Source organism: Pristiophorus japonicus, chromosome 19, assembly GCF_044704955.1.
Source record: "Pristiophorus japonicus isolate sPriJap1 chromosome 19, sPriJap1.hap1, whole genome shotgun sequence".
In the NCBI taxonomy this organism is placed as follows: Eukaryota; Metazoa; Chordata; class Chondrichthyes; family Pristiophoridae; genus Pristiophorus; species Pristiophorus japonicus.
In genome coordinates, this window is record NC_091995.1 from 47195417 (window position 1) to 47221724 (window position 26308).

A 26308-nucleotide genomic window follows, 5' to 3' on the forward strand; every position below is an offset into this window, starting at 1 on the left:
GACTCAGATTAAACACGGTACAGTCAGTGTAACAAACTCAGACTAAACACGGGGCAATCAGTGTAACTAACTCAGATGAAACACGGACAGTCAGTGTAACTAACTCAGACTAAATAGGGAACAGTCAGTGTAACTAATTCAGACTAAACAGGGAAAATCAGTGCAACTAACTCAGACTAAACACGGGACAGTCAGTGTAACTAACTCAGACTAAATACGGGACAGACAGGGTAACAAAATCAGACTAAACACGGCACATTCAGTTTAACTAACTTACACAAAACAGGGGACAGTCAGTGTAACTAACTCAGGCTAAACACGGGGCAGTCAGTGTTACTGACTCAGATTAAACAGGGGGCAGTCAGTGTAACTAACTCAAATTAAACAAGGGATAGTCAATGCAACTAACTCAGACTAAACAGGGGACAGTCAGTGTAACTAACTCAGATTAAACAGGGGGCAGTCAGTGCAATTAACTCAGATTAAACACGGGGCAGTCAGTGTAACTAACACCGATTAAACACGGGGCAGTCAGTGTAACTGACTCAGAATATACAAGGACAGTCAGTGTAACTAACTGAGACGAAACACGGAAAGTCAGTATCACTAACTCAGAGTAAACACGGGACAGTCAGTGTAACTAACTTAGACTAAACACGGGACAGTCAGGGTAACTAAATCAGACTAAACACGGGATATTCAGTTTAACTAACTTATACAAAACAGGGGAGAGTCAGTGTAACTAACTCAGACTAAACACGGGGCAGTCAGTGTTACTGACTCAGATTAAACAGGGGCCAGTCAGTGTAACTGACTCAGACTAAACATGGAACAATCAGTATAACTAACTCAGACTAAATGCGGACAGTCAGTGTAAGTAACTCAGACTGAACATGGGACAGTCATTGTAACAAACTCAGATGAAACAGGGGCCAGTCAGTGTAACTGACTCAGACTAAACATGGAACAATCAGTATAACTAACTCAGACTAAATGCGGACAGTCACTGTAAGTAACTCAGACTGAACATGGGACAGTCATTGTAACAAACTCAGATGAAACACGGGACAGTCAGTGTAACTGACTCAGACTAAACACGGGATTGTCCGTGTAACAGACCCAGACTAAACATGGGACAGTCAGTGTAACTAACTCAGATTAAACAAGGGATAGTCAGTGCAACGAACTCAGACTAAACAGGGGACAGTCAGTGTCACGAACTCAGATTAAACAGGGGGCAGTCAGTGCAATTAACTCAGATTAAACACGGGGCAGTCAGTGCAACTAACTCAGATTAAACACGGGGCACTCAGTGCAACGAACTCAGACTAAACACGGGACAGTCAGTGTAACTGACTCAGACTAAACAGGGGGCAGTCAGTGTAACTGACAGAGACCAATCAGGGGACAATCAGTGTAACTGACTCAGACTAAACACACGGCAGTCAGTGTTACAAATCAGACTAAACACGGGACAGTCAGTGTTACTAATCAGACTAAACACGGGATGGTCAGTGTAACTAACTCAGACTAAACACAGGGCAGTCATTGTTACTACTCAGACGAAACACGGGACAGTCAGTAACTGACTCAGACTAAACACAGGGCAGTCAGTGTAACTGACTCAGATTAAACAGAGGGCAGTCAGTGTAACTGACTCTGACTAAAGACAGGGCAGTCAGTGTAACTGACTCAGATTAAACAGAGGGCAGTCAGTGTAACTAACTCAGATGAAACACGGACAGTCAGTGTAACTAACTCAGACTAAACAGGGGACAGTCAGTGTAACTAACTCAGACTAAACACGGAAAATCAGTGTAACTAACTCAGACTAAACACGGGACAGTCAGTGTAACTAACTCAGACTAAACACAGGGCAATCAGTATAACTAACTCAGATTAAACACGGGACAGTCAGTGTTACTAATCAGACTAAACATGGGATAGTCAGTGTAACTAACTCAGACTAAACACAGGGCAGTCATTGTTACTACTCAGACTAAACACGGGACAGCCAGTGTAACTGACTCAGACTAAACACAGGGCAGTCAGTGTAACTGACTCAGATTAAACACGGTACAGTCAGTGTAACAAACTCAGACTAAACACGGGGCAATCAGTGTAACTAACTCAGATGAAACACGGGCAGTCAGTGTAACTAACTCAGACTAAATAGGGAACAGTCAGTGTAACTAATTCAGACTAAACAGGGAAAATCAGTGCAACTAACTCAGACTAAACACGGGACAGTCAGTGTAACTAACTCAGACTAAATACGGGACAGACAGGGTAACAAAATCAGACTAAACACGGCACATTCAGTTTAACTAACTTACACAAAACAGGGGACAGTCAGTGTAACTAACTCAGGCTAAACACGGGGCAGTCAGTGTTACTGACTCAGATTAAACAGGGGGCAGTCAGTGTAACTAACTCAAATTAAACAAGGGATAGTCAATGCAACTAACTCAGACTAAACAGGGGACAGTCAGTGTAACTAACTCAGATTAAACAGGGGGCAGTCAGTGCAATTAACTCAGATTAAACACGGGGCAGTCAGTGTAACTAACACCGATTAAACACGGGGCAGTCAGTGTAACTGACTCAGAATATACAAGGACAGTCAGTGTAACTAACTGAGACGAAACACGGAAAGTCAGTATCACTAACTCAGAGTAAACACGGGACAGTCAGTGTAACTAACTTAGACTAAACACGGGACAGTCAGGGTAACTAAATCAGACTAAACACGGGATATTCAGTTTAACTAACTTATACAAAACAGGGGAGAGTCAGTGTAACTAACTCAGACTAAACACGGGGCAGTCAGTGTTACTGACTCAGATTAAACAGGGGCCAGTCAGTGTAACTGACTCAGACTAAACATGGAACAATCAGTATAACTAACTCAGACTAAATGCGGACAGTCAGTGTAAGTAACTCAGACTGAACATGGGACAGTCATTGTAACAAACTCAGATGAAACAGGGGCCAGTCAGTGTAACTGACTCAGACTAAACATGGAACAATCAGTATAACTAACTCAGACTAAATGCGGACAGTCACTGTAAGTAACTCAGACTGAACATGGGACAGCCATTGTAACAAACTCAGATGAAACACGGGACAGTCAGTGTAACTGACTCAGACTAAACACGGGATTGTCCGTGTAACAGACTCAGACTAAACATGGGACAGTCAGTGTAACTAACTCAGATTAAACAAGGGATAGTCAGTGCAACGAACTCAGACTAAACAGGGGACAGTCAGTGTCACGAACTCAGATTAAACAGGGGGCAGTCAGTGCAATTAACTCAGATTAAACACGGGGCAGTCAGTGCAACCAACTCAGATTAAACACGGGGCACTCAGTGCAACGAACTCAGACTAAACACGGGACAGTCAGTGTAACTGACTCAGACTAAACAGGGGGCAGTCAGTGTAACTGACAGAGACCAATCAGGGGACAATCAGTGTAACTGACTCAGACTAAACACACGGCAGTCAGTGTTACAAATCAGACTAAACACGGGACAGTCAGTGTTACTAATCAGACTAAACACGGGATGGTCAGTGTAACTAACTCAGACTAAACACAGGGCAGTCATTGTTACTACTCAGACGAAACACGGGACAGTCAGTAACTGACTCAGACTAAACACAGGGCAGTCAGTGTAACTGACTCAGATTAAACAGAGGGCAGTCAGTGTAACTGACTCTGACTAAAGACAGGGCAGTCAGTGTAACTGACTCAGATTAAACAGAGGGCAATCAGTGTAACTAACTCAGATGAAACACGGACAGTCAGTGTAACTAACTCAGACTAAACAGGGGACAGTCAGTGTAACTAACTCAGACTAAACACGGAAAATCAGTGTAACTAACTCAGACTAAACACGGGACAGTCAGTGTAACTAACTCAGACTAAACACGGGACAGACAGGGTAACTAAATCAGACTAAACACGGGACATTCAGTTGAAGTAACTTACGCAAAACAGGGGACAGTCAGTGTAACTAACTCAGACTAAACACGGGGCAGTCAGTGTAACTGACTCAGACTAAACACGGACAGTCAGTGTAAGTAACTCAGACTAAACAGGGGACAGTCAGTGTAACTAACTCAGCCTAAACACGGAAAATCAGTGTAACTAACTCAGACTAAACACGGGGCAGTCAGTGTAACTGACTCAGACTAAACACGGGACAGTCAGTGTAACTGACACAGACTAAACACGGGACAGTCAGTGTAACTGACTCAGACTAAACAGGGGGCAGTCAGTGTAACTGACAGAGACCAATCAGGGGACAATCAGTGTAACTGACTCAGACTAAACACACGGCAGTCAGTGTTACGAATCAGACTAAACACGGGACAGTCAGTGTTACTAATCAGACTAAACACGGGATGGTCAGTGTAACTAACTCAGACTAAACGCAGGGCAGTCATTGTTGCTACTCAGACGAAACATGGGACAGTCAGTAACTGACTCAGACTAGACACAGGGCAGTCAGTGTAACTGACTCAGATTAAACAGAGGGCAGTCAGTGTAATTAACTCAGACTAAACAAGGAGCAATCAGTGTAACTAACTCAGACTAAACACGGACAGTCAGTGTAACTAACTCAGACTAAACACGGGACAGACAGGGTAACTAAATCAGACTAAACACGGGACATTCAGTTGAAGTAACCTACGCAAAACAGGGGACAGTCAGTGTAACTAACTCAGACTAAACACGGGGCAGTCAGTGAAACTGACTCAGACTAAACACGGACAGTCAGTGTAAGTAACTCAGACTAAACAGGGGACAGTCAGTGTAACTAACTCAGACTAAACACGGAAAATCAGTGTAACTAACTCAGACTAAACACGGGGCAGTCAGTGTAACTGACTCAGACTAAACACGCGACAGTCAGTGTAACTGACACAGACTAAACACGGGGCAGTCATTGTTACTGACTCAGATTAAACACTGGACAGTCAGTGTAACTGACTCAGACTAAACATGGAACAATCAGTGTAACTAACTCAGACTAAACACGGACAGTCAGTGTAAGTAACTCAGACTAAACACGGGACAGACAGGGTAACTAAATCAGACTAAACACGGGACATTCAGTTGAAGTAACCTACGCAAAACAGGGGACAGTCAGTGTAACTAACTCAGACTAAACACGGAAAATCAGTGTAACTAACTCAGACTAAACACGGGGCAGTCAGTGTAACTGACTCAGACTAAACACGGGACAGTCAGTGTAACTGACACAGACTAAACACGGGGCAGTCATTGTTACTGACTCAGATTAAACACGGGACAGTCAGTGTAACTGACTCAGACTAAACATGGAACAATCAGTGTAACTAACTCAGACTAAACACGGACAGTCAGTGTAAGTAACTCAGACTAAACACGGGACAGTCAGTGTAACTGACTCAGACTAAACACGGGATTGTCCGTGTAACAGACTCAGACTAAACATGGGACAGTCAGTGTAACTAACTCAGATTAAACAGGGGATAGTCAGTGCAACGAACTCAGACTAAACAGGGGAGAGTCAGTGTCACGAACTCAGATTAAACAGGGGGCAGTCAGTGCAATTAACTCAGATTAAACACGGGGCAGTCAGTGCAACTAACTCAGATTAAACACGGGGCACTCAGTGCAACTGACTCAGACTAAACACGGGACAGTCAGTGTAACTGACTCAGACTAAACAGGGGGCAGTCAGTGTAACTGACAGAGACCAATCAGGGGACAATCAGTGTAACTGACTCATACTAAACACACGGCAGTCAGTGTTACAAATCAGACTAAACACGGGACAGTCAGTGTTACTAATCAGACTAAATACGGGATGGTCAGTGTAACTAACTCAGACTAAACACGGGACAGTCATTGTTACTACTCAGACTAAACACGGGACAGTCAGTAACTGACTCAGACTAAACACAGGGCAGTCAGTGTAACTGACTCAGATTAAACAGAGGGCAGTCAGTGTAACTAACTCAGATTAAACAGGGGGCAGTTAGTGCAATTAACTCAGATTAAACACGGGGCAGTCAGTGTAACTAACACCGATTAAACACGGGGCAGTCAGTGTAACTGACTCAGAGTAAACACGGGACAGTCAGTGCAACTAACTTAGACTAAACACGGGACAGTCAGGGTAACTAAATCAGAATAAACACGGGACATTCAGTTTAACTAACGTACACAAAACAGGGGAGAGTCAGTGTAACTAACTCAGACTAAACACGGGGCAGTCAGTGTTACTGACTCAGATTAAACAGGGGCCAGTCAGTGTAACTGACTCAGAATAAACATGGAACAATCAGTGTAACTAACTCAGACTAAGCAAGGGATAGTCAGTGCAACGAACTCAGACTAAACAGGGGACAGTCAGTGTCACAAACTCAGATTAAACAGGGGGCAGTCAGTGCAATTAACTCAGATTAAACACGGGGCAGTCAGTGCAACCAACTCAGATTAAACACGGGGCACTCAGTGCAACTAACTCAGACTAAACACGGGACAGTCAGTGTAACTGACTCAGACTAAACAGGGGGCAGTCAGTGTAACTGACAGAGACCAATCAGGGGACAATCAGTGTAACTGACTCAGACTAAACACACGGCAGTCAGTGTTACAAATCAGACTAAACACGGGACAGTCAGTGTTACTAATCAGACTAAACACGGGATGGTCAGTGTAACTAACTCAGACTAAACGCAGGGCAGTCATTGTTGCTACTCAGACGAAACATGGGACAGTCAGTAACTGACTCAGACTAAACACAGGGCAGTCAGTGTAACTGACTCAGATTAAACAGAGGGCAGTCAGTGTAATTAACTCAGACTAAACAAGGAGCAATCAGTGTAACTAACTCAGACTAAACAAGGAGCAATCAGTGTAACTAACTCAGACTAAACACGGACAGTCAGTGTAACTAACTCAGACTAAACAGGGGACAGTCAGTGTAACTAACTCAGACTAAACACGGAAAATCAGTGTAACTAACTCAGACTAAACACGGGACAGTCAGTGTAACTAACTCAGACTAAACACGGGACAGACAGGGTAACTAAATCAGACTAAACACGGGACATTCAGTTGAAGTAACCTACGCAAAACAGGGGACAGTCAGTGTAACTAACTCAGACTAAACACAGGACAGTCAGTGTAACTAACTCAGACTAAACAGGGGACAGACAATGTAACTAACTCAGACTAAACATGGGACAGTCAGTGGAATTAACTCAGACTAAACACGGGACAGTCACTGTAACTAACTCAGACTAAACACGGACAGTCAGTGTAATTGACACAGACATGACACGGGACTGTCAGTGTAACTGACTCAGACTAAACACGGGACAGACTAAACAGGGGACAGTCAGTGTCACTGACTCAGACTAAACAAGTGACAGTCAGATTAACTGACTCAGATTAAACACGGGACAGTCAGTGTAACTGACTCAGACTAAACAGTGGACAGACAGTTTAACTAACTCAGACTAAACACGGGATAGTCAGTGTAACTAACTCAGACTAAACAGGGGGCAGTCAGTGCAACTGACTCAGATTAAACAGGGGGCAGTCAGTGTAACTGACTCAGACTAAACACGGGACAGTCAGTGTAACTGACTCAGACTAAACAAGGGACAGTCAGTGTAACTGACTCAGACTAAACACAGGGCAGTCAGTGCAACTGACTCAGACTAAACAGGGGACAGTCAGTGTAACTGACTCAGACTAAACACGGGAGAGTCAGTGTAACTAATTCAGACTAAACATGGGACAGTCAGTTTAACTAACACAGACTAAACACGGGATAGTCAGTGTAACTAACTCAGACTAAACACGGGACAGTCAGTGTAACCAACTCAGACTAAACACGGGACATTCAGTGCAACTGACTCAGACTAAACAGCGGACAGTCAGTGTAACTGACTCAGACTAAACAAAGGACAGTCAGTGTAACTGACTCAGACTAAATACATGGCAGTCAGTGTAACGAACTCAGACTAAATAGGGGACAGTCAGTGTAACTAACTCAGACTAAACACGGGACAGTCAGTGTAACTGACTCAGACTGAACACGGGACAGTCAGTGTAACTGACTCAGACTAAACATGGGGCAGTCATTGTAACTAACTCAGACTAAACACGGGGCAGTCAGTGTAACTGACTCAGACTAAACACGGCACAGTCCGTGTAACTGACTCAGACTAAACACGGAGCAGTCAGTGTTACTGAATCAGACTAAACACGGGACAGTCAGTGTAACTGACTCAGACTAAACAAGGGCCAATCAGTGTAAGTGACTCAGACTAAACATGGGGCAGTCAGTGTAACTGACTCAGACTAAACACGGGACAGTCAGTGTAACTAACTCAGACTAAACACGGGACAGTCAGTGTAACTAACTCAGACTATACACGGACAGTCAGTGTAATTGACACAGACATAACATGGGACAGTCAGTGTAACTGACTCAGACTAAAAACAGGACAGTCAGTATAACTGACTCAGACTAAACAGGGGACAGTCAGTGTAACTGACTCAGACTAAACAGGGGGCAGTCAGTGTAACTAACTCAGACGAAACAAGGGGCAGTCCGATTAACTGACTCAGACTAAACACGGGAAAGTCAGTGTAACTAACTCAGACTAAACACAGGACATTCAGTGTAACTAACTCAGACTAAACAAGGGACAGTCAGTGTAACTGACTCAGACTAAACACAGGGCAGTCAGTGCAACTGACTCAGACTAAACAGGGGACAGTCAGTGTAACTGACTCAGACTAAACACGGGAGAGTCAGTGTAACTAATTCAGACTAACCACGGGACAGTCAGTTTAACTAACACAGACTAAACACGGGATAGTCAGTGTAACTAACTCAGACTAAACACGGGACAGTCAGTGTAACTGACTCAGACTAAATACATGGCAGTCAGTGCAACGAACTCAGACTAAATAGGGGACAGTCAGTGTAACTAACTCAGACTAAACACGGGACAGTCAGTGTAACTAACTCAGACTAAACACGGGACAGTCAGTGTAACTGACTCAGACTAAACACCGGGCAGTCAGTGTAACTGACTCAGACTAAACAAGGGACAGTCAGTGCAACTGACTCAGACTAAACACCGGGCAGTCAGTGTAACGAACTCAGACTAAATAGGGGACAGTCAGTGTAACTAACTCAGACTAAACACGGGACAGTCAGTGTAACTGACTCAGACTAAACACGGGACAGTCAGTGTAACTGACTCAGACTAAACACCGGGCAGTCAGTGTAACTGACTCAGACTAAACACGGAGAGTCATTGTAACTAACTCAGACTAAACAAGGGGCAGTCATTGTAACTAACTCAGACTAAACACGGTATAGTCCGTGTAACGGACTCAGACCAAACACGGGGCAGTCAGTGTAACTAACTCAGACGAAACACGGACAGTTAGTTTAACTGACACAGACTAAACACGGGACAGTCAGTTTAACTAACACAGACTAAACACGGGATAGTCAGTGTAACTAACTCAGACTAAACACGGGACAGTCAGTGTAGCCAACTCAGACTAAACACGGGACATTCAGTGCAACTGACTCAGACTAAACAAAGGACAGTCAGTGTAACTGACTCAGACTAAATACATGGCAGTCAGTGTAACGAACTCAGACTAAATAGGGGACAGTCAGTGTAACTAACTCAGACTAAACACGGGACAGTCAGTGTAACTGACTCAGACTAAACACGGGACAGTCAGTGTAACTGACTCAGACTAAACACCGGGCAGTCAGTGTAACTGACTCAGACTAAACACGGGACAGTCAGTGTAACTAACTCAGACTAAACAAGGGACAGTCAGTGTAACTGACTCAGACTAAACACAGGGCAGTCAGTGCAACTGACGCAGACTAAACAGGGGACAGTCAGTGTAACTGACTCAGACTAAACACGGGAGAGTCAGTGTAACTAATTCAGACTAACCACGGGACAGTCAGTTTAACTAACACAGACTAAACACGGGATAGTCAGTGTAACTAACTCAGACTAAACACGGGACAGTCAGTGTAACTGACTCAGACTAAATACATGGCAGTCAGTGCAACGAACTCAGACTAAATAGGGGACAGTCAGTGTAACTAACTCAGACTAAACACGGGACAGTCAGTGTAACTAACTCAGACTAAACACGGGACAGTCAGTGTAACTGACTCAGACTAAACACCGGGCAGTCAGTGTAACTGACTCAGACTAAACAAGGGACAGTCAGTGCAACTGACTCAGACTAAACACCGGGCAGTCAGTGTAACTAACTCAGACTAAACACAGGACATTCAGTGTAACTAACTCAGACTAAACAAGGGACAGTCAGTGTAACTGACTCAGACTAAACACAGGGCAGTCAGTGCAACTGACACAGACTAAACACGGGACAGTCAGTTTAACTAACACAGACTAAACACGGGATAGTCAGTGTAACTAACTCAGACTAAACACGGGACAGTCAGTGTAGCCAACTCAGACTAAACACGGGACATTCAGTGCAACTGACTCAGACTAAACAAAGGACAGTCAGTGTAACTGACTCAGACTAAATACATGGCAGTCAGTGTAACAAACTCAGACTAAATAGGGGACAGTCAGTGTAACTAACTCAGACTAAACACGGGACAGTCAGTGTAACTGACTCAGACTAAACACGGGACAGTCAGTGTAACTGACTCAGACTAAACACCGGGCAGTCAGTGTAACTGACTCAGACTAAACACGGGACAGTCAGTGTAACTAACTCAGACTAAACAAGGGACAGTCAGTGTAACTGACTCAGACTAAACACAGGGCAGTCAGTGCAACTGACTCAGACTAAACAGGGAACAGTCAGTGTAACTGACTCAGACTAAACACGGGAGAGTCAGTGTAACTAATTCAGACTAACCACGGGACAGTCAGTTTAACTAACACAGACTAAACACGGGATAGTCAGTGTAACTAACTCAGACTAAACACGGGACAGTCAGTGTAACTGACTCAGACGAAATACATGGCAGTCAGTGCAACGAACTCAGACTAAATAGGGGACAGTCAGTGTAACTAACTCAGACTAAACACGGGACAGTCAGTGTAACTAACTCAGACTAAACACGGGACAGTCAGTGTAACTGACTCAGACTAAACACCGGGCAGTCAGTGTAACTGACTCAGACTAAACAAGGGACAGTCAGTGCAACTGACTCAGACTAAACACCGGGCAGTCAGTGTAACGAACTCAGACTAAATAGGGGACAGTCAGTGTAACTAACTCAGACTAAACACGGGACAGTCAGTGTAACTGACTCAGACTAAACACGGGACAGTCAGTGTAACTGACTCAGACTAAACACCGGGCAGTCAGTGTAACTGACTCAGACTAAACACGGAGAGTCATTGTAACTAACTCAGACTAAACAAGGGGCAGTCATTGTAACTAACTCAGACTAAACACGGGATAGTCCGTGTAACGGACTCAGACCAAACACGGGGCAGTCAGTGTAACTAACTCAGACGAAACACGGACAGTTAGTTTAACTGACACAGACTAAACACGGGACAGTCAGTGTGACTAACTCAGACTAAACATGGGGCAGTCAGTGTAACTAAATCAGACTAAACACGGGGCAGTCACTGTAACTAACTCAGACTAAACACGGACAGTCAGTGTAACTGACTCAGACTAAACACGGGACAGTCAGTGTAACTGACTCAGACTAAACACGGGACAGTCAGTGTAACTGACTCAGACTAAACATGGGACAGTCAGTGTAACTGACTCAGACTAAACACGGGACAGTCAGTGTAACTGACTCAGACTAAACACCGGGCAGTCAGTGTAACTGACTCAGACTAAACAAGGGACAGTCAGTGCAACTGACTCAGACTAAACACCGGGCAGTCAGTGTAACGAACTCAGACTAAATAGGGGACAGTCAGTGTAACTAACTCAGACTAAACACGGGACAGTCAGTGTAACTGACTCAGACTAAACACGGGACAGTCAGTGTAACTGACTCAGACTAAACACCGGGCAGTCAGTGTAACTGACTCAGACTAAACACGGAGAGTCATTGTAACTAACTCAGACTAAACAAGGGGCAGTCATTGTAACTAACTCAGACTAAACACGGGATAGTCCGTGTAACGGACTCAGACCAAACACGGGGCAGTCAGTGTAACTAACTCAGACGAAACACGGACAGTTAGTTTAACTGACACAGACTAAACACGGGACAGTCAGTGTGACTAACTCAGACTAAACACGGGGCAGTCAGTGTAACTAACTCAGACTAAACACGGGGCAGTCAGTGCAACTAACTCAGACTAAACTCGGACAGTCAGTGTAACTGACACATACGAAACATGGGGCAGTCAGTGTAACTAAATCAGACTAAACACGGGGCAGTCACTGTAACTAACTCAGGCTAAACACGGACAGTCAGTGTAACTGACTCAGACTAAACACGGGACAGTCAGTGTAACTGACTCAGACTAAACACGGGACAGTCAGTGTAACTGACTCAGACTAAACACGGGGCAGTCAGTGTAACTGACTCAGACTAAACACAGGACAGTCAATGTAACTGACTCAGACTAAACACGGGCCAGTCCGTGTAACTGATTCCGACTTAAGAATGGGCAGTCCGTGTAACTGACTCAGACTAAACAGGGGGCAGTCAATGTAACTAATTCAGACTAAACACGGACAGTCCATGTAACTGACTCAGATTAAACACGGGAAAATCGGTGTAACCCAGACTAAACACTGAGCAGTCTGTGTAAACTGGACTAAACACAGAGTAACTCAGTGTAACTAACTCAGATTAAACACGGGAAAATTGGTGTAACCCAGACTCAACACTGGGCAGTCTCTGTAAACTGTACTAAACACGGAGTAACTCAGTGTAACTAACTCAGATTATACATGGGTCCAATATGTCATTCACGCTGGCGGTCATGTCATGCAATAAAGACTATAGCCGCACAAGTCACGTGGTTTGACTTACCAGGAACCGCCCTTTGAAAATAGCAAAGGCTCAGGAAAACAAAGCGGAACATGTTTCAGAGAGTCGCTCAGTTAAAACTCTGCGCAGTGAGACGGGAAGCGTTTGTAGATTTCTGATCCCCTCCTACGTTATTCTGCTTATCTCGTTCCATGAAACTCAGTCAATCCATTGGAGAACAAATCACCTCCCGGCACTCGGGAAGGGAAACTCTGGCTCTATTCCCAGCTTTAGGAACTGCAGGCAGAACTGGATTAGAAAAGAACACACTGGTGAATGGCAAAAGAACACACTGGTGAATGGAGTAAACCTGTGAAACAAATTGAAAACACCAGCGAGAATATTTCCTGCTGAACCTTATCAGTAGCGGTTATAGAGCTGGCTGTTAAAATCAGCAACAATCTCCTATCCCGTGTTTGCACCTTATCAGAACAGACGCAAACCTCACTGCCAAATGCAGCCTCGCCTTGTTAAGGTCAAGGAAAGGCTGAGCACAGGCTGTTTAACATTCAATGTTTTTGCTGGGTGATATAAAGTTTACAAGCTGTAGAATCTGAAAATTCAACCATCCTCTCTTTAAGTGGAGATGTAAATCTACCTGCTTTGAACAGGTTGAGGCACTGCTAAAATAGTGAAAAGTGGAATTTCAGACCAAACTACATACACACTACCGAGAAGGTTCATTGCCTCTTATTCATCATCACAGGCGGTCCCTCCAACGAGGATGACTTGCTTCCACAAGAGTTCACAGATATTTCAATGAAGAACCCAATGTTCCAGTCCTGACCTCCAATTGAGGGGGTGGAAGATGCCTTTTAACCTGTGGTGACCATTGCACATCAGCCACCATATGGGCTCGACAAAGCTAGGCCTTTATCCAGTAGTAAGGGATGAACCAGGATGACTGGAGACCTGCTCTGACGCAAGGACATGGTGCGCACACATATTGCAGTGTGGCCAGGCCTATGCTACCCTTGGACCCTCGGTTCTTCTGGGCCCCGTACCCTCATTCACCGCACCTTCGCCCACGATGCTCCAGGGCCCAGCGCTCCAGCTCTATTTATAGCCCCAACCTGTGGTGCTGTTCTAACAAAGGTCGGGGTGGCTCACGATATTACAGGGACTGGTGCTCCAGCTCTATTTATAACCCTGACCTGCGGTGATGTTCTCACACAGGTCGGGGTGGCTCACGATGCCTCTTGAGACATCGTGCCTCTTATTACTTGCTGTACCGCTGTATATTTTCTGCCTGAAATTAATGTTGGTAATATTAGTGTGACATGAATGCCTCCAACACAAAATATTTTTGCGTAAATAACTGATGGTCCGTGAGGTGCCTTCCATTCCGGTCGGAGGCTTTCTTTCGATGTGCATCATACGGGAAGCTGGAGTCATGTGGCCCTGGATCACTTATCACTCTGCAATATTCTCATTGATAACACTGAGATCTCCGTTTTTATGAGTTCCCATTATTTACAATGAAAATAAACCCCCCTAAGACAAGAAACAGAACATAACAAATAAATAAAACACCTCACATATTTAAAATTAATTAAAGTTAATTAAAGGTTTTCGAGAAAAAAAGCATTTTTTGAACTTTTTTTTAACATGTTTTAATATGTTTAAAATAAACTTACCTTAATGGACAGGGTTTTTAACCAAAAAAATGTGTTTTTAAATTTAATGTTTATATGTTTTAAAACTCTTATGCTGTTAGAAGTCGGCTATGTATCAGCTTTTACCAAGAGTTTGAAAAATATTCGCTGTGCAAGAGATGGTCAAATAGTCTGATCTCTCCCGCGTGAATGTTCTTCACCCAGGGATGTGGAGCATCTGTCAAGAGAAGTCTTTACAGATTAGAAAAGCCAGTTCTCACAGGGAGTTTTGCTAATGCTGCTGGGGCGAGTTTAAAGTAGCTTGGCAGGGTGATGGGAACCTGAGAATAAATTTAAGAGTGAAGGAAGTAAAGCAGGAATTGGATAGCAAGAATCTCGAAAGCGAATCTGTTAGACAGAGGAAACAAGGCTTCGTAAGTAGTAAGCAAGGAAGTCTCCCTGTGCTAAATGGTATATACTTTAATGCAAGGAGTATAGCAAATAAGGCAGATGAACTGAGAACACGGGTAGACACTTGGGAGTATGAGATAATAGCCATAACAGAAACATGGCTGAAAGAGGGGCAGGTTTGGCAGATCAATATTCCTGGTTATAGGATTATTAGACAAGATAGAGAGGGGGGCAAAAAGGGGGGGGGGTGGTTGTTGCAGTACTGATGTAAAAAGCTATTACAGTGTGATGAGGGTTGATATGCCAGAGCGATCATCAAATGAGGCCATATGGGTCGAATTGAAAAATAAAAAAGGGGCGCTCACACTGCTGGGTGTGTATTATAGACCCCCAAACAGTGGGAGGGAGATAGAGGAGCAAATATAGAGGCAAATTGCTCTAAAGTCTAAAAACCAGAGGGTAGTAATAGTAGGGGATTTTAACTAATCAAATATTGATTGGGACAAATATAGTGTGAAGGGGATAGAGGGTGCAGAATTCTGGAAATGCATTCAAGCGAACTTTTTTTAGTCAGTATGTAGCTAGCCCAGCACGAGAGGGGGCGGTCTTGTATTTAGTTTTGGTGAATGAAGCTGGGCAGGTTGAAGAAGTATTATTGGGAGAGCACTTGCGTGCCAGCGACCATAATTCAGTCAGATTCAAGTTGATTATTGATAAGGACAGGATAGGCCTGGAATAAAAGTCCTGAATTGGGGAAAAGCTAATTTTGGTAAGTTAAGGAGATATTTGGCCATAGTGGACTGGAAACAGCTACTTGTGGGTAAATCAATGTCAGAACAGTGTGAGGCATTCAAGGAGACGATTTTGTAAGCTCAGGCCAAACATGTGCCCCAAAAGAAAAAGATTGGGAATAATAATTCTAGAGCCCCCTGGATGTCTAGGTACTTGCAGGGGAGGATAAAGAAAAAATGGGAAGCTTATGTCATATACCAATGGCTAAATACTATAGAATCTTTAGAGGAATATAGAAAGGTAAGAGGAAAAATTGAAAAGGATATTAGGAATGCTAAGAGAAAGCATGAGAAATTCTTGGCCTGTAAAATTAAGGAAAACCGAAGATGTTCTATAAATATATTAAGAGTAAGAGGGTAACTAAAGAAAGGGAAGGGCCTATTAGAGACCATGAGGGTAATCTTTGTGTGGAGGCAGAAGATGTTGGTAAGGTTCTTAACGAATACATTGCATCTGTTTTCACAAAGGAAAGGGGCATTGCAGATACTGCTATCGAGAAGAAGTGTGATATTCTGGATGAAATTAATATAGTGAGAAAGGAAATACTAAGGGGTTTAGCAGCTTTGAAAGTAGATAAGTACCCAAGCACAGATGAAATGCATCCCAGGCTGTTGAACGAAGTAAAAGAGGAAATAGCAGAGGCCTTGACCATCATTTTTCAGTTCTCTTCGGATATAGGCATGGTGCTGGAGGATTGAAAGACTGCTAATGTAGTACCCTTGTTTAAGAAGGGAAAAATGGATAGGCCGAGTAAATACAGGCCTGTCAGCCTAACCTCAATGGTGGGAAAATTATTGAAAAAGATGCTGAAAGACAAGATAAATCTACATTTGGAAAGGCAAGGATTAATTAGGGACAGTCAGCACGGATTTGCTAAGGGAAGATTGAGTTTGCCTAATCTGATGGAATTTTTGGAGGAGGTAACCAAGAAGGTCTATGAAGGTCGTGCGTACGATGTAGTATATGTGGACTTTATCAAAGCTTTTGATAAGGTCCCACATGGTAGACTGGTCATGAAGGTTAAAGTCCATGGGATCCAGGGCAAAGTGGGAAGTAGGATCCAAAATTGGCTTGGAAGCAGGAAGCAAAGAGGAATGATTGATGGATGTTTTTGTTACGGGAAGGATGTTTCCAGTGGGGTTCCGCAGGGCTCAGTCCCATGCTTTTTGTGGTATATATCAACGATTTAGATTTGAATATAGTGAGTATGATTAAGAAGTTTGCAGATGACACTAAAATTGGCTGTGTGGTTAATAATGAAGAGGAAAGTCATAGAAACATAGAAACATAGAAAATGGGTGCAGGAGTAGGCCATTCGGCCCTTCGAGCCTGCACCGCCATTCAATGAGTTCATGGCTGAACATGCAACTTCAGTACCCCATTCCTGCTTTCTTGCCATATCCCTTGATCCCCCTAATAGTAAGGACTACATCTAACTCCTTTTTGAATATATTTAGTGAATTGGCCTCAACAACTTTCTGTGGTAGAGAATTCTACAGGTTCACCACTCTCTTGGTGAAGAAGTTTCTCCTCATCTCGGTCCTAAATGGCTTACCCTTATCCTAAGACTGTGACCCCTGGTTCTGGACTTCCCCAACATTGGGAACATTCTTCCTGCATCGAACCTGTCTAAAGCCGTCAGAATTTTAAACGTTTCTATGCGATCCCCTCTCATTCTTCTGAACTCCAGTGAATACAAGCCCAGTTGATCCAGTCTTTCTTGATATGTCAGTCCCACCATCCCGGGAATCAGTCTGGTGAACCTTCGCTGCACTCCCTCAATAGCAAGAATGTCCTTGCTCAAGTTAGGAGACCAAAACTGTACACAATACTCCAGGTGTGGCTTCACCAAGGGCCTGTACAACTGTAGTAATACCTCCCTGCCCCTGTACTCAAATCCCCTCGCTATGAAGGCCAACGTGCCATTTGCTTTCTTAACCGCCTGCTGTACCTGCATGCCAACCTTCAGTGACTGATGTACCATGACACCCAGGTCTCATTGCACCTCCCCTTTTCCTAATCTGTCACCATTCAGATAATAGTCTGTCTCTCTGTTTTTACCACCAAAGTGGATAACCTCACATTTATCCACATTATACTTCATCTGCCATGCATTTGCCCACGCACCTAACCTATCCAAGTCACTCTGCAGCCTCATAGGATCCTCCTCGCAGCTCACACTGCCACCCAACTTAGTGTGATCTGCAAATTTGGAGATACTACATTTAATCCCCTCATCTAAATTATTAATGTACAATGTAAACAGCTGGGGCCCCAGCATAGAACCTTGTGGTACCCCACTAGTCACTGCCTGCCATTTTGAAAAGTACCCATTTACTCCTACTCTTTGCTTCCTGTCTGACAACCAGTCCTCAAACCACGTCAGCACACTAACCCCAATCCCACGTGCTTTAACTTTGCACATTAATCTCTTGTGTGGGAACTTGTCGAAAGCCTTCTGAAAGTCCAAATACACCACATCAACTGGTTCTCCCTTGTCCACTCTACTGGAAACATCCTCAAAAAATTCCAGAAGATTTGTCAAGCATGATTTCCCTTTCACAAATCCATGCTGACTTGGACCTATCATGTCACCTCTTTCGAAATGCGCTGCTATGACATCTTTAATAATTGATTCCATCATTTTACCCACTACCGATGTCAGGCTGCAGGAGGATATCAAACTACTGGTCAGGTGGGCAGAGCAGTGGCAAATGGAATTTAATTCAGAGAAGTGTGAGGTGATGCACTTTGGGAGGGCTAATAAGGAAAAGGTATACACATTAACTGGTAGGCCACTTAATAGTGTAGACGAAAAAAGAGACCTTGGAGTGCTTGTCCACAGAACTCTTTTGGGAGGAACTAAAACATTAATTCTTCAATCGTGTCCCCCCGATCTGGGGGGGGGGCACACAAAACATTTACAAGGCCTTTTTTTTGTGTTTTTTTTGTGATTTTTTTTTTGTGTTTTTGGTTTTTTTAAAAGTTTTTTTGGGCACTAAAATCATATATATATTTTTTTTCTTCCAAGTGCCCCCTATAAAAGGGGAGGGGGACTCTAAAAACACAGGCAATTAAAACAAATTAAACTTTAAAACATAAAATCAAATTAAAATTTGGTTGCCGGGCGTGATGATGCACTCCAGTCCCTCCGGTGCCCGCCTCTCACGGAAGGCCGCGAGCGTACCGGTGGACACCGCGTGCTCCATCTCCAAGGACACCCTGGCGCGGATGTACGTGCGGAAGAGAGGTAGGCAGTCAGGTTGAACGACCCCCTCAACCGCCCACTGCCTGGACCGGCTGATGGCACCCTTGGCCGTGCCCAGGAGCAGTCCTACGAGGAGGCCCTCGGAATTATCCGCTCCCCTCCGCACAGGGTGCCCAACGATCAGGAGTGTGGGACTGAAGTGCAGCCAGAATTTCAGGAGCATCCCCTTTAAATAATAAAACAGGGGCTGCAACCTCGTGCATTTGTGAAAGGGAAATCATGCTTGACAAATCTTCTGGAATTTTTTGAGGATGTTTCCAGTAGAGTGGATAAGGGAGAACCAGTTGATGTGGTATATTTGGACTTTCAGAAGGCGTTCGACAAGGTCCCACACAAGAGATTGATGTGCAAAGTTAGAGCACATGGGATTGGGGGTAGTGTACTGACATGGATTGAGAACTGGTTGTCAGACAGGAAGCAAAGAGTAGGAGTAAATGGGTACTTTTCAGAATGGCAGGCAGTGACTAGTGGGGTACCGCAAGGTTCTGTGCTGGGGCCCCAGCTGTTTACACTGTACATTAATGATTTAGATGAGGGGATTAAATGTAGTATCTCCAAATTTGCGGATGACACTAAGTCGGGTGGCAGTATGAGCTGCGAGGAGGATGCTGTGAGGCTGCAGAGCGACTTGGATAGGTTAGGTGAGTGGGCAAACGCATGGCAGATGAAGTATAATGTGGATAAATGTGAGATTATCCACTTTGGTGGTAAAAACAGAGAGACAGACTATTATCTGAATGGTGACAGATTAGGAAAAGGGGAGGTGCAAAGAGACCTGGGTGTCATGGTACATCAGTCATTGAAGGTTGGCATGCAGGTGCAGCAGGCGGTTAAGAAAGCAAATGGCATGTTGGCCTTCTGAGCAAGGGGATTTGAGTACAGGGGCAGGGAGGTGTTGCTACAGTTGTACAGGGCATTGGTGAGGCCACACCTGGAGTATTGTGTACAGTTTTGGTCTCCTAACCTGAGGAAGGACATTCTTGCTATTGAGGGAGTGCAGCGAACGTTCACCAGACTGATTCACGGGATGGCGGGACTGACCTATCAAGAAAGACTGGATCAACTGGGCTTGTATTCACTGGAGTTCAGAAGAATGAGAGGGGACCTCATAGAAACATATAAAATTCTGACGGGGTTAGACAGGTTAGATGCAGGAAGAATGTTCCCAATGTTGGGGAAGTCCAGAACCAGGGGTCACAGTCTAAGGATAAGGGGTAAGCCATTTAGGACCGAGATGCGGAGGAACTTCTTCACCCAGAGAGTGGTGAACCTGTGGAATTCTCTACCACAGAAAGTTGTTGAGGCCAATTCACTAAATATATTCAAAAAGGAGTTAGATGAGGTCCTTACTGCTAGGGGGATCAAGGGGTATGGCGAGAAAGCAGGAATGGGGTACTGAAGTTGAATGTTCAGCCATGAACTCATTGAATGGCGGTGCAGGCTAGAAGGGCCGAATGGCCTACTCCTGCACCTATTTTCTATGTTTCTATGTTTCTATTCAATAAAAACATGGGACACGGACTCTTCCAGACCGCAGAAATTGCAGGCGGCCTGGGAGCCCGTGAACCGGCTTAAAAATTTATTGCACAGTACTGCTCCGTGCAACACCCTCCAGGCCAAGTCCCCGATAAATAGTGGGAGGACTCCCGCGTAGAGTGCCTTCCATCGGGGACCCCCGCCTCCTCCGGACGGCAAGATGGTACGCCATGGCGTGTCCGGATGGCAGGCGAGGATGGCAAAGTTGAGAGTGTGCAGGAGCAGCCCGTACAGGAAACCCAACGCACGGAACAGAAAGGCACGGAGGGGATTTCCTCGAGGCGGCTCAAGTTGTGTGGCGCCGGCTCCCGAGGGAGGTTCCGGGGTTGGGCGCCGATGAGGAATCCCGTCCGGACGGGGGTCAGTTTGGACGGGATCTCCCCACGTGCTTGAGCCTCCTCGATGCATCTAACGGAGTCAGGGCCCAGAGCTTTTTTATTAGCGACTCGATGGCATCGGCCGCGCGGCGGACGTTGGCAGAATTTAGGCGCCGCGCCAGCGTGTCTGGTGCCATCCAGCCCGCTCTTCCACCATCGAGCAGGTCCCTGACCCTGGTCACCTCACCAGCCACAGCCCTCTCGTCCGACCGCCACCTAAAACCTCGGTCGTGGAGGTACGGATTCCCGAGCAGCGGCTCCTGCAGGACAGCCGCCACTCCAGCCGGTGGAGAGCTGCGCTTGGTGGAGACTTTGTTCCAGACCCTGGTGAGTTCCTTGTAAAAGACAGGCAGCTCCTGGAAGGCGGTCCTGACGCCCCCCAAGCTCACAAAGAGGAGCTGCGTGTCGTAGTTGAGGCCGTGCTGCTGGCGGAAGAAATACGTCACCAGAGCACGCCACCTGGGAGGGGGCTCGACATAAAGGTATCTCTGCAGGGTCTGAAGACGGAAAGTCGCGAGCTGGGTGCTGACGCACACCAATGACTGACCGCCCTCCCCAAGCGGGAGCCTCAAGACCGCGGCAGAGACCCAGTGCTTCCTGTTGTTCCAGAAGAAGTCCACCAGCTTCTTCTGTATCTTGGTGACAAACGCAGGGGGAGGGGTCAAAGTGACCAGCCGGTACCACAACATGGCGGCCACCAGCTGATTTATGACTAGCGCTCGACCCCTGTAGGACAGCACTCGGAGCAGTCCTGTCCAGCGCCCTAGGCGAGCGGCGACCTTGGCCTCCAGCTCTTGCCAGTTTGCCGGCCAGGCTTCCTCGTCGGGGCTAAGGTAGACTCCCAGATAGAGGAGATGGGTCATACTCCAGGCAAAAGGCCTGAGCTCCTCCGGCAGGGAGTCCACCCGCCACTGACCCACCAGAAGTCCGGAACATTTCTCCCAGTTGATCCTGGCGGAGGATGCAGCCGAGTAAATCTCCTGGCACTCACGCATCCTCCGCAGGTCAGCGGGATCCTCTACCACGAGGAGCACGTCATCGGCGTAAGCCGAGAGGATGACCTCCACGCCCGGCCCTTGCAGAGCCAGTCCCGTCAACCTCGTCCGCAGGAGGCGCAGGAAAAGCTCCACGCAAACGGCGTATAACTGGCTGGATATGGGGCATCCCTGGCGCACCCCTCTCCCAAAGCGAAGGGGCGCCATCAAGGACCCGTTAACGTTTATCAGACATTCCGCGGCGGCATACAAAAGTCGGATCTAGGTGACGAAATGCGTCCCGAACCCGAAAGCGTGCAGAGTTCCGAACAGATAGTCGTGACCCACCCTGTCGAACGCCTTCTCTTGGTCGAGAGATAGGAAGGAGACCGACAGACCAGCCTCCTGGGAATGATGGATGAGGTCCCGGACCAGATGGATGTTATCGTGGATTGTCCGGCCCGGGACCGTGTAAGACTGGTCGGGGTGGATCATGTGGTCCAGCACGGCGCCAAGGCGAGCAGACATCGCCCTGGCGAAGATTTTGTAGTCCGTGCTGAGGAGGGAGACCGGGCGCCAGTTCTTAAGGAAGCGGAGATCGCCCTTCTTCGGCAGCAGGACGATGACTGCCCTGCGCCAAGAGAGGGGCATCTCCCCGGTCGCCAGACTTTCCCCCAGGACCCGGGCGTAGTCGCCCCCCAGGACATCCCAGAACGCCCTGTGGAACTCCATGGTCAGCACGTCCAGCTCCGGGGCTTTTCCCCTTGAGAGCCGGTCGAGGGCGCCGGTCAGCTCCGCCAGGCTTAGCGGAGCTTCCAGATTTTCGGCGCCCTCCGGGCTGACCTTCGGCAGGTCCTCCCACAAAACTCTACGCGCTTCCTCGCTGGACGGCTCCGGAGAGAACAGAGCCCCGTAATATTCACGGGCCCTGTTGTTGACGCACTCCGTTTCCAAGACGAGAGAGCCGTCGTCGGCCAGCAGCGTCAAGAGCTGCTTACGGACAGCGAGTAGAAGAAGGTGGAGCCGCGGTCCAGATCCCGCAGGAACCGGATCCGCGACCTCACGAACGCGCCTTGGGACCCGACGAGCTGCAGGTCCTACAGCGCGGCCTTCTTCGCTTCGTACACCGTCCGCAGGGCCGGGTCCTGGACGGCTTGACCGAGACGGGCTTCCAGGTCGAGCACCTCTTTTTCTAGGCCGCCCGCCTCTTGGTCGACCACCTCGCGTACTCTTGACAGAAGACGCGGACGTGAGCCTTGCCCACGTCCCACCATAGCCTCAAGGAGGGGATGCCCTCCTGCTTCCTTCTCCAGTCGGCCCAGAAGTGATGGAACGATTCCTGGAACCGCACGTCCTCCAGCAGCTGGTTGTTACAATGCCAGTACGCGGACCCCGTCCTCGCGCGGAGCGAAGCGAGCTCCGCCCACACCAGGTGGTGGTCCGAACACGGCACCGGTCACATGGAGGCCGCCGGGACGCAGGAAACGTACGCCCGAGACACATAAAGGCGGTCGACTCTGGACCATCCTACTCCAGGCCTCACCCAAGTAAAGGCGCTGGAGTCGGGATGGAGATTTCGCCAGACGTCCACCAAGTCGAAGGACCCGACCAGGTCCCTCAACTTCTCCATCGCCGTCTTGCTCTGCGGGGCACCGGAGTGGTCCCTTGCCTCGAGGGTGCAGTTAAAATCCCCCCCGAGGACAATGCAGTCGCCGACGTCGACGGAGCCAAGAAGAGCGGACACTTCTTCGAAGAAGCGTGTTTGCTGCGGGCCGGGCTGAGGGGCGTACACGTTCACGAGATGGAGTGGCACGTCCCCCAGGCGAACCGTGACGTGCAGCCTGGCACGGGCTCCTCGACCCCCAAGATCTCCGGCTGAAAATGCGGGGCCAACAAGATGGCCACCCCACAAGAAGTGTTAGTGAGGTGGCTCATGCGGACCTCCCCTTGCCATTCTAGGAGCCACGTGGCTTCGTCTCCCGGAACGGTGTGGGTTTCTTGCAGGAAGCACACCGCATATTTCCCCTCCCGCAGGAGCGAAAAATTGTTAAATCTACGGTGTGCCTCTCTGCCGCCGTTGATGTTGAGGCTGGCTATGGTTATCTTCATGGCAAAAGCATAGTGCAACCTCTACCTAAGCTATTGTGGCGGGGGGAGTGGAGTCGTTTGTTGACCTCAACTCCTTCAGCAGCCCAGCGAGGAACTTTTTGAGCCGGCGCAGCTCAAGGCCTTGCGCCTTTGATAAGGGCCCGCCCGCGGCCATGGTTTTAGCGGCGGCGCGGACGGATGCGATGAGCAGCCCCGGCTCGGAACCTCTTTCCAGGGCCAGATGAGTTCGGTTGTGGCGACCCTGGCTCTGGACCAAAAAGTCCCAGAGTTCCTTTGCAGGAATGAGGGGGCACTCAGCGGCGGGCACGAGGAGATCCACCGCCTCACTGGCGATGGACTCGAGATCTTCTCCCGAGTCCCCCACCGAGTCCCCGTCCCCCTCCGGGAGGTCGCCGCCAGCAGCCGGCCCGTCGACCGCACGAGGTACGGCAAATGGCCCGCCCGCTCCATCCGACCCTGGCTCTGCCCCGATCCCACCCCCAGGATCGTCGGCAGAGGAGTCCCCATTGGGCTCTTTTAACAGCGGTGCTGGGTGATGAAGCGACAGCGGAAGGGGTTCCTCCTCCGCCCCAGGAGCTGGGGAACGCGGAGAGGCCTGGTCAAAGAAATGTTCCAGGTCCTCCAAGTACCCCAGCCCCAAAGTTGGGGGCGAGGGTTGTTGTTCTTCCCCCTCCCCGCCGCCACCCCCCGGCCCAACGTGTACAGATTCATTAAAATTGTTAACATATTTTGTTACTTCCGGGCCGAGCGACTCCCGGGGGAAGTTGGTTAATAGCTGGGCGGGCTCAGGTTCGGCCTTTTCGGCCCCGCCCGCCTCAGTCCCCGGGATGCTCGACCCGGCGGCAATGCATTCCTCCGCTGGCCCCACGCCCCCCACGACAGGCAGATCTTCCACGCCATCCGCGGGAGGCAGAGGCTGGGCAGCCTCAACTGTCTCACCCTCCCTGGGGACAGACTCCTCTCGCCTATGGCACAGTTTGAGGGCGCTGGTTGGGGACGCGGGACACGCGGTGGGCACCGACTCCTCCGCGGAGGGATGTTGTTCCCCCTCCGCCTCATTGGAGCGGCGCCTCCTTTTGTTCCTGGGGGGGCGCGGAGGCAGGGGGACCACCAAGTCTGCCGAGGCCTCCCGCTCCACTCCCCCCTTCTTCTTATCTTGCCCGCGCCCAAGCCCCTATATGATATTGTTCAAGGGCTCGGGCATGTGCTCAGGGAACCCCGTGCTCGCCGGTGACAGGGTTGGGCTGAGCGCGGTGATCAAATTTTCTGGCGTACTGAGGGGACCCGCCTCGAGATGTTTCGCCTTCCTCCGCGCCTTCCTTCTGATCGGACGCTCTCCCTCCCCCCGCCAGAGGCTGTGAAAACAAAGGCCCCCGACGATGCCCGCGCACCCACAGCTCCCGGCACGCGGACGCTACTAGAGGGAGGGGTGGCGGCGGCGCCAGCCTTGGCCGCCTTTGGTGGTTTGGCTGCCTTGGAGGCGGGGCAGTTCTTGCGAACGTGCTCCACCTCCCTACAGGCATGGCACCGCACACCATCCGACATCCAGAAGACGCGGTACGCAGTCCCCTCGTGCACCACATTAAATGATCCCTCCGTCGTCTCCTCCCACGCCAGCCGGACAAAAAGCTGGCGACGGAAGGAGAACACGTGGTGCAGGCTGCTCTCCCTGAGGCCGAGCGGTATGGGGTTGATCCTGACCTTACCTCCCCCAGTTGGTGTCGGTGAGGGAGGAGGAGCTCAGCGGGATCAAAGGGCGGGACGTTTGAAAGGATGACCCTCTGCGTGGTGGCCTCGAGAGGGTCCACCGGCAGGAACGTCCCGCCCACGGTGAGCCCCTTTTCAAGGGCCAGGGACACCACCCGCTCCGACCCCAGGAAGAATACAGCCTTCCCAGACATCTTGGAGGCTGCGACAATGGCCGAGGGGCCGACTACCCCAGCCATCGCCTGCACGCACTCCTCAATGCTCATTGTGGGGTGAGTGTAGCTCTTGACCCCGTGTTTCTTTGTTATTAGTCTGAAAGGTGGCAGGGCAGCAGGAGGCGCAGGAGGCGCCGTGGATGTGGACGCCGCCTGCGCATATGTCCTAGCTGGCCCTGCCACCGGCGTGGATGGGGTCGCCATCACGGGGTCCCTTTAAGGGCTACACCCACCCCAAAGTCACAGGCCTTAATGGTCTTAAATGGCCTCGT

At 48.2% G+C, this 26308-nt stretch overlaps 1 protein-coding gene and 1 pseudogene across 1 annotated transcript in view; both read right to left on the reverse strand.

The window, feature by feature from the left end:
- LOC139230206 (nuclear factor 7, brain-like) overlaps positions 1 to 26308 on the reverse strand; it is a 926603-nt pseudogene that overhangs the window by 855529 nt on the left and 44766 nt on the right.
- LOC139230588 (class I histocompatibility antigen, F10 alpha chain-like) overlaps positions 1 to 26308 on the reverse strand; it is an 85705-nt gene that overhangs the window by 58336 nt on the left and 1061 nt on the right. The window contains exon 2 of the mRNA XM_070862413.1: positions 22878 to 22995. Within this exon, the coding sequence (XP_070718514.1) occupies positions 22878 to 22995 (118 nt within the window). The remainder of the gene's footprint in view (positions 1 to 22877; positions 22996 to 26308) is intronic.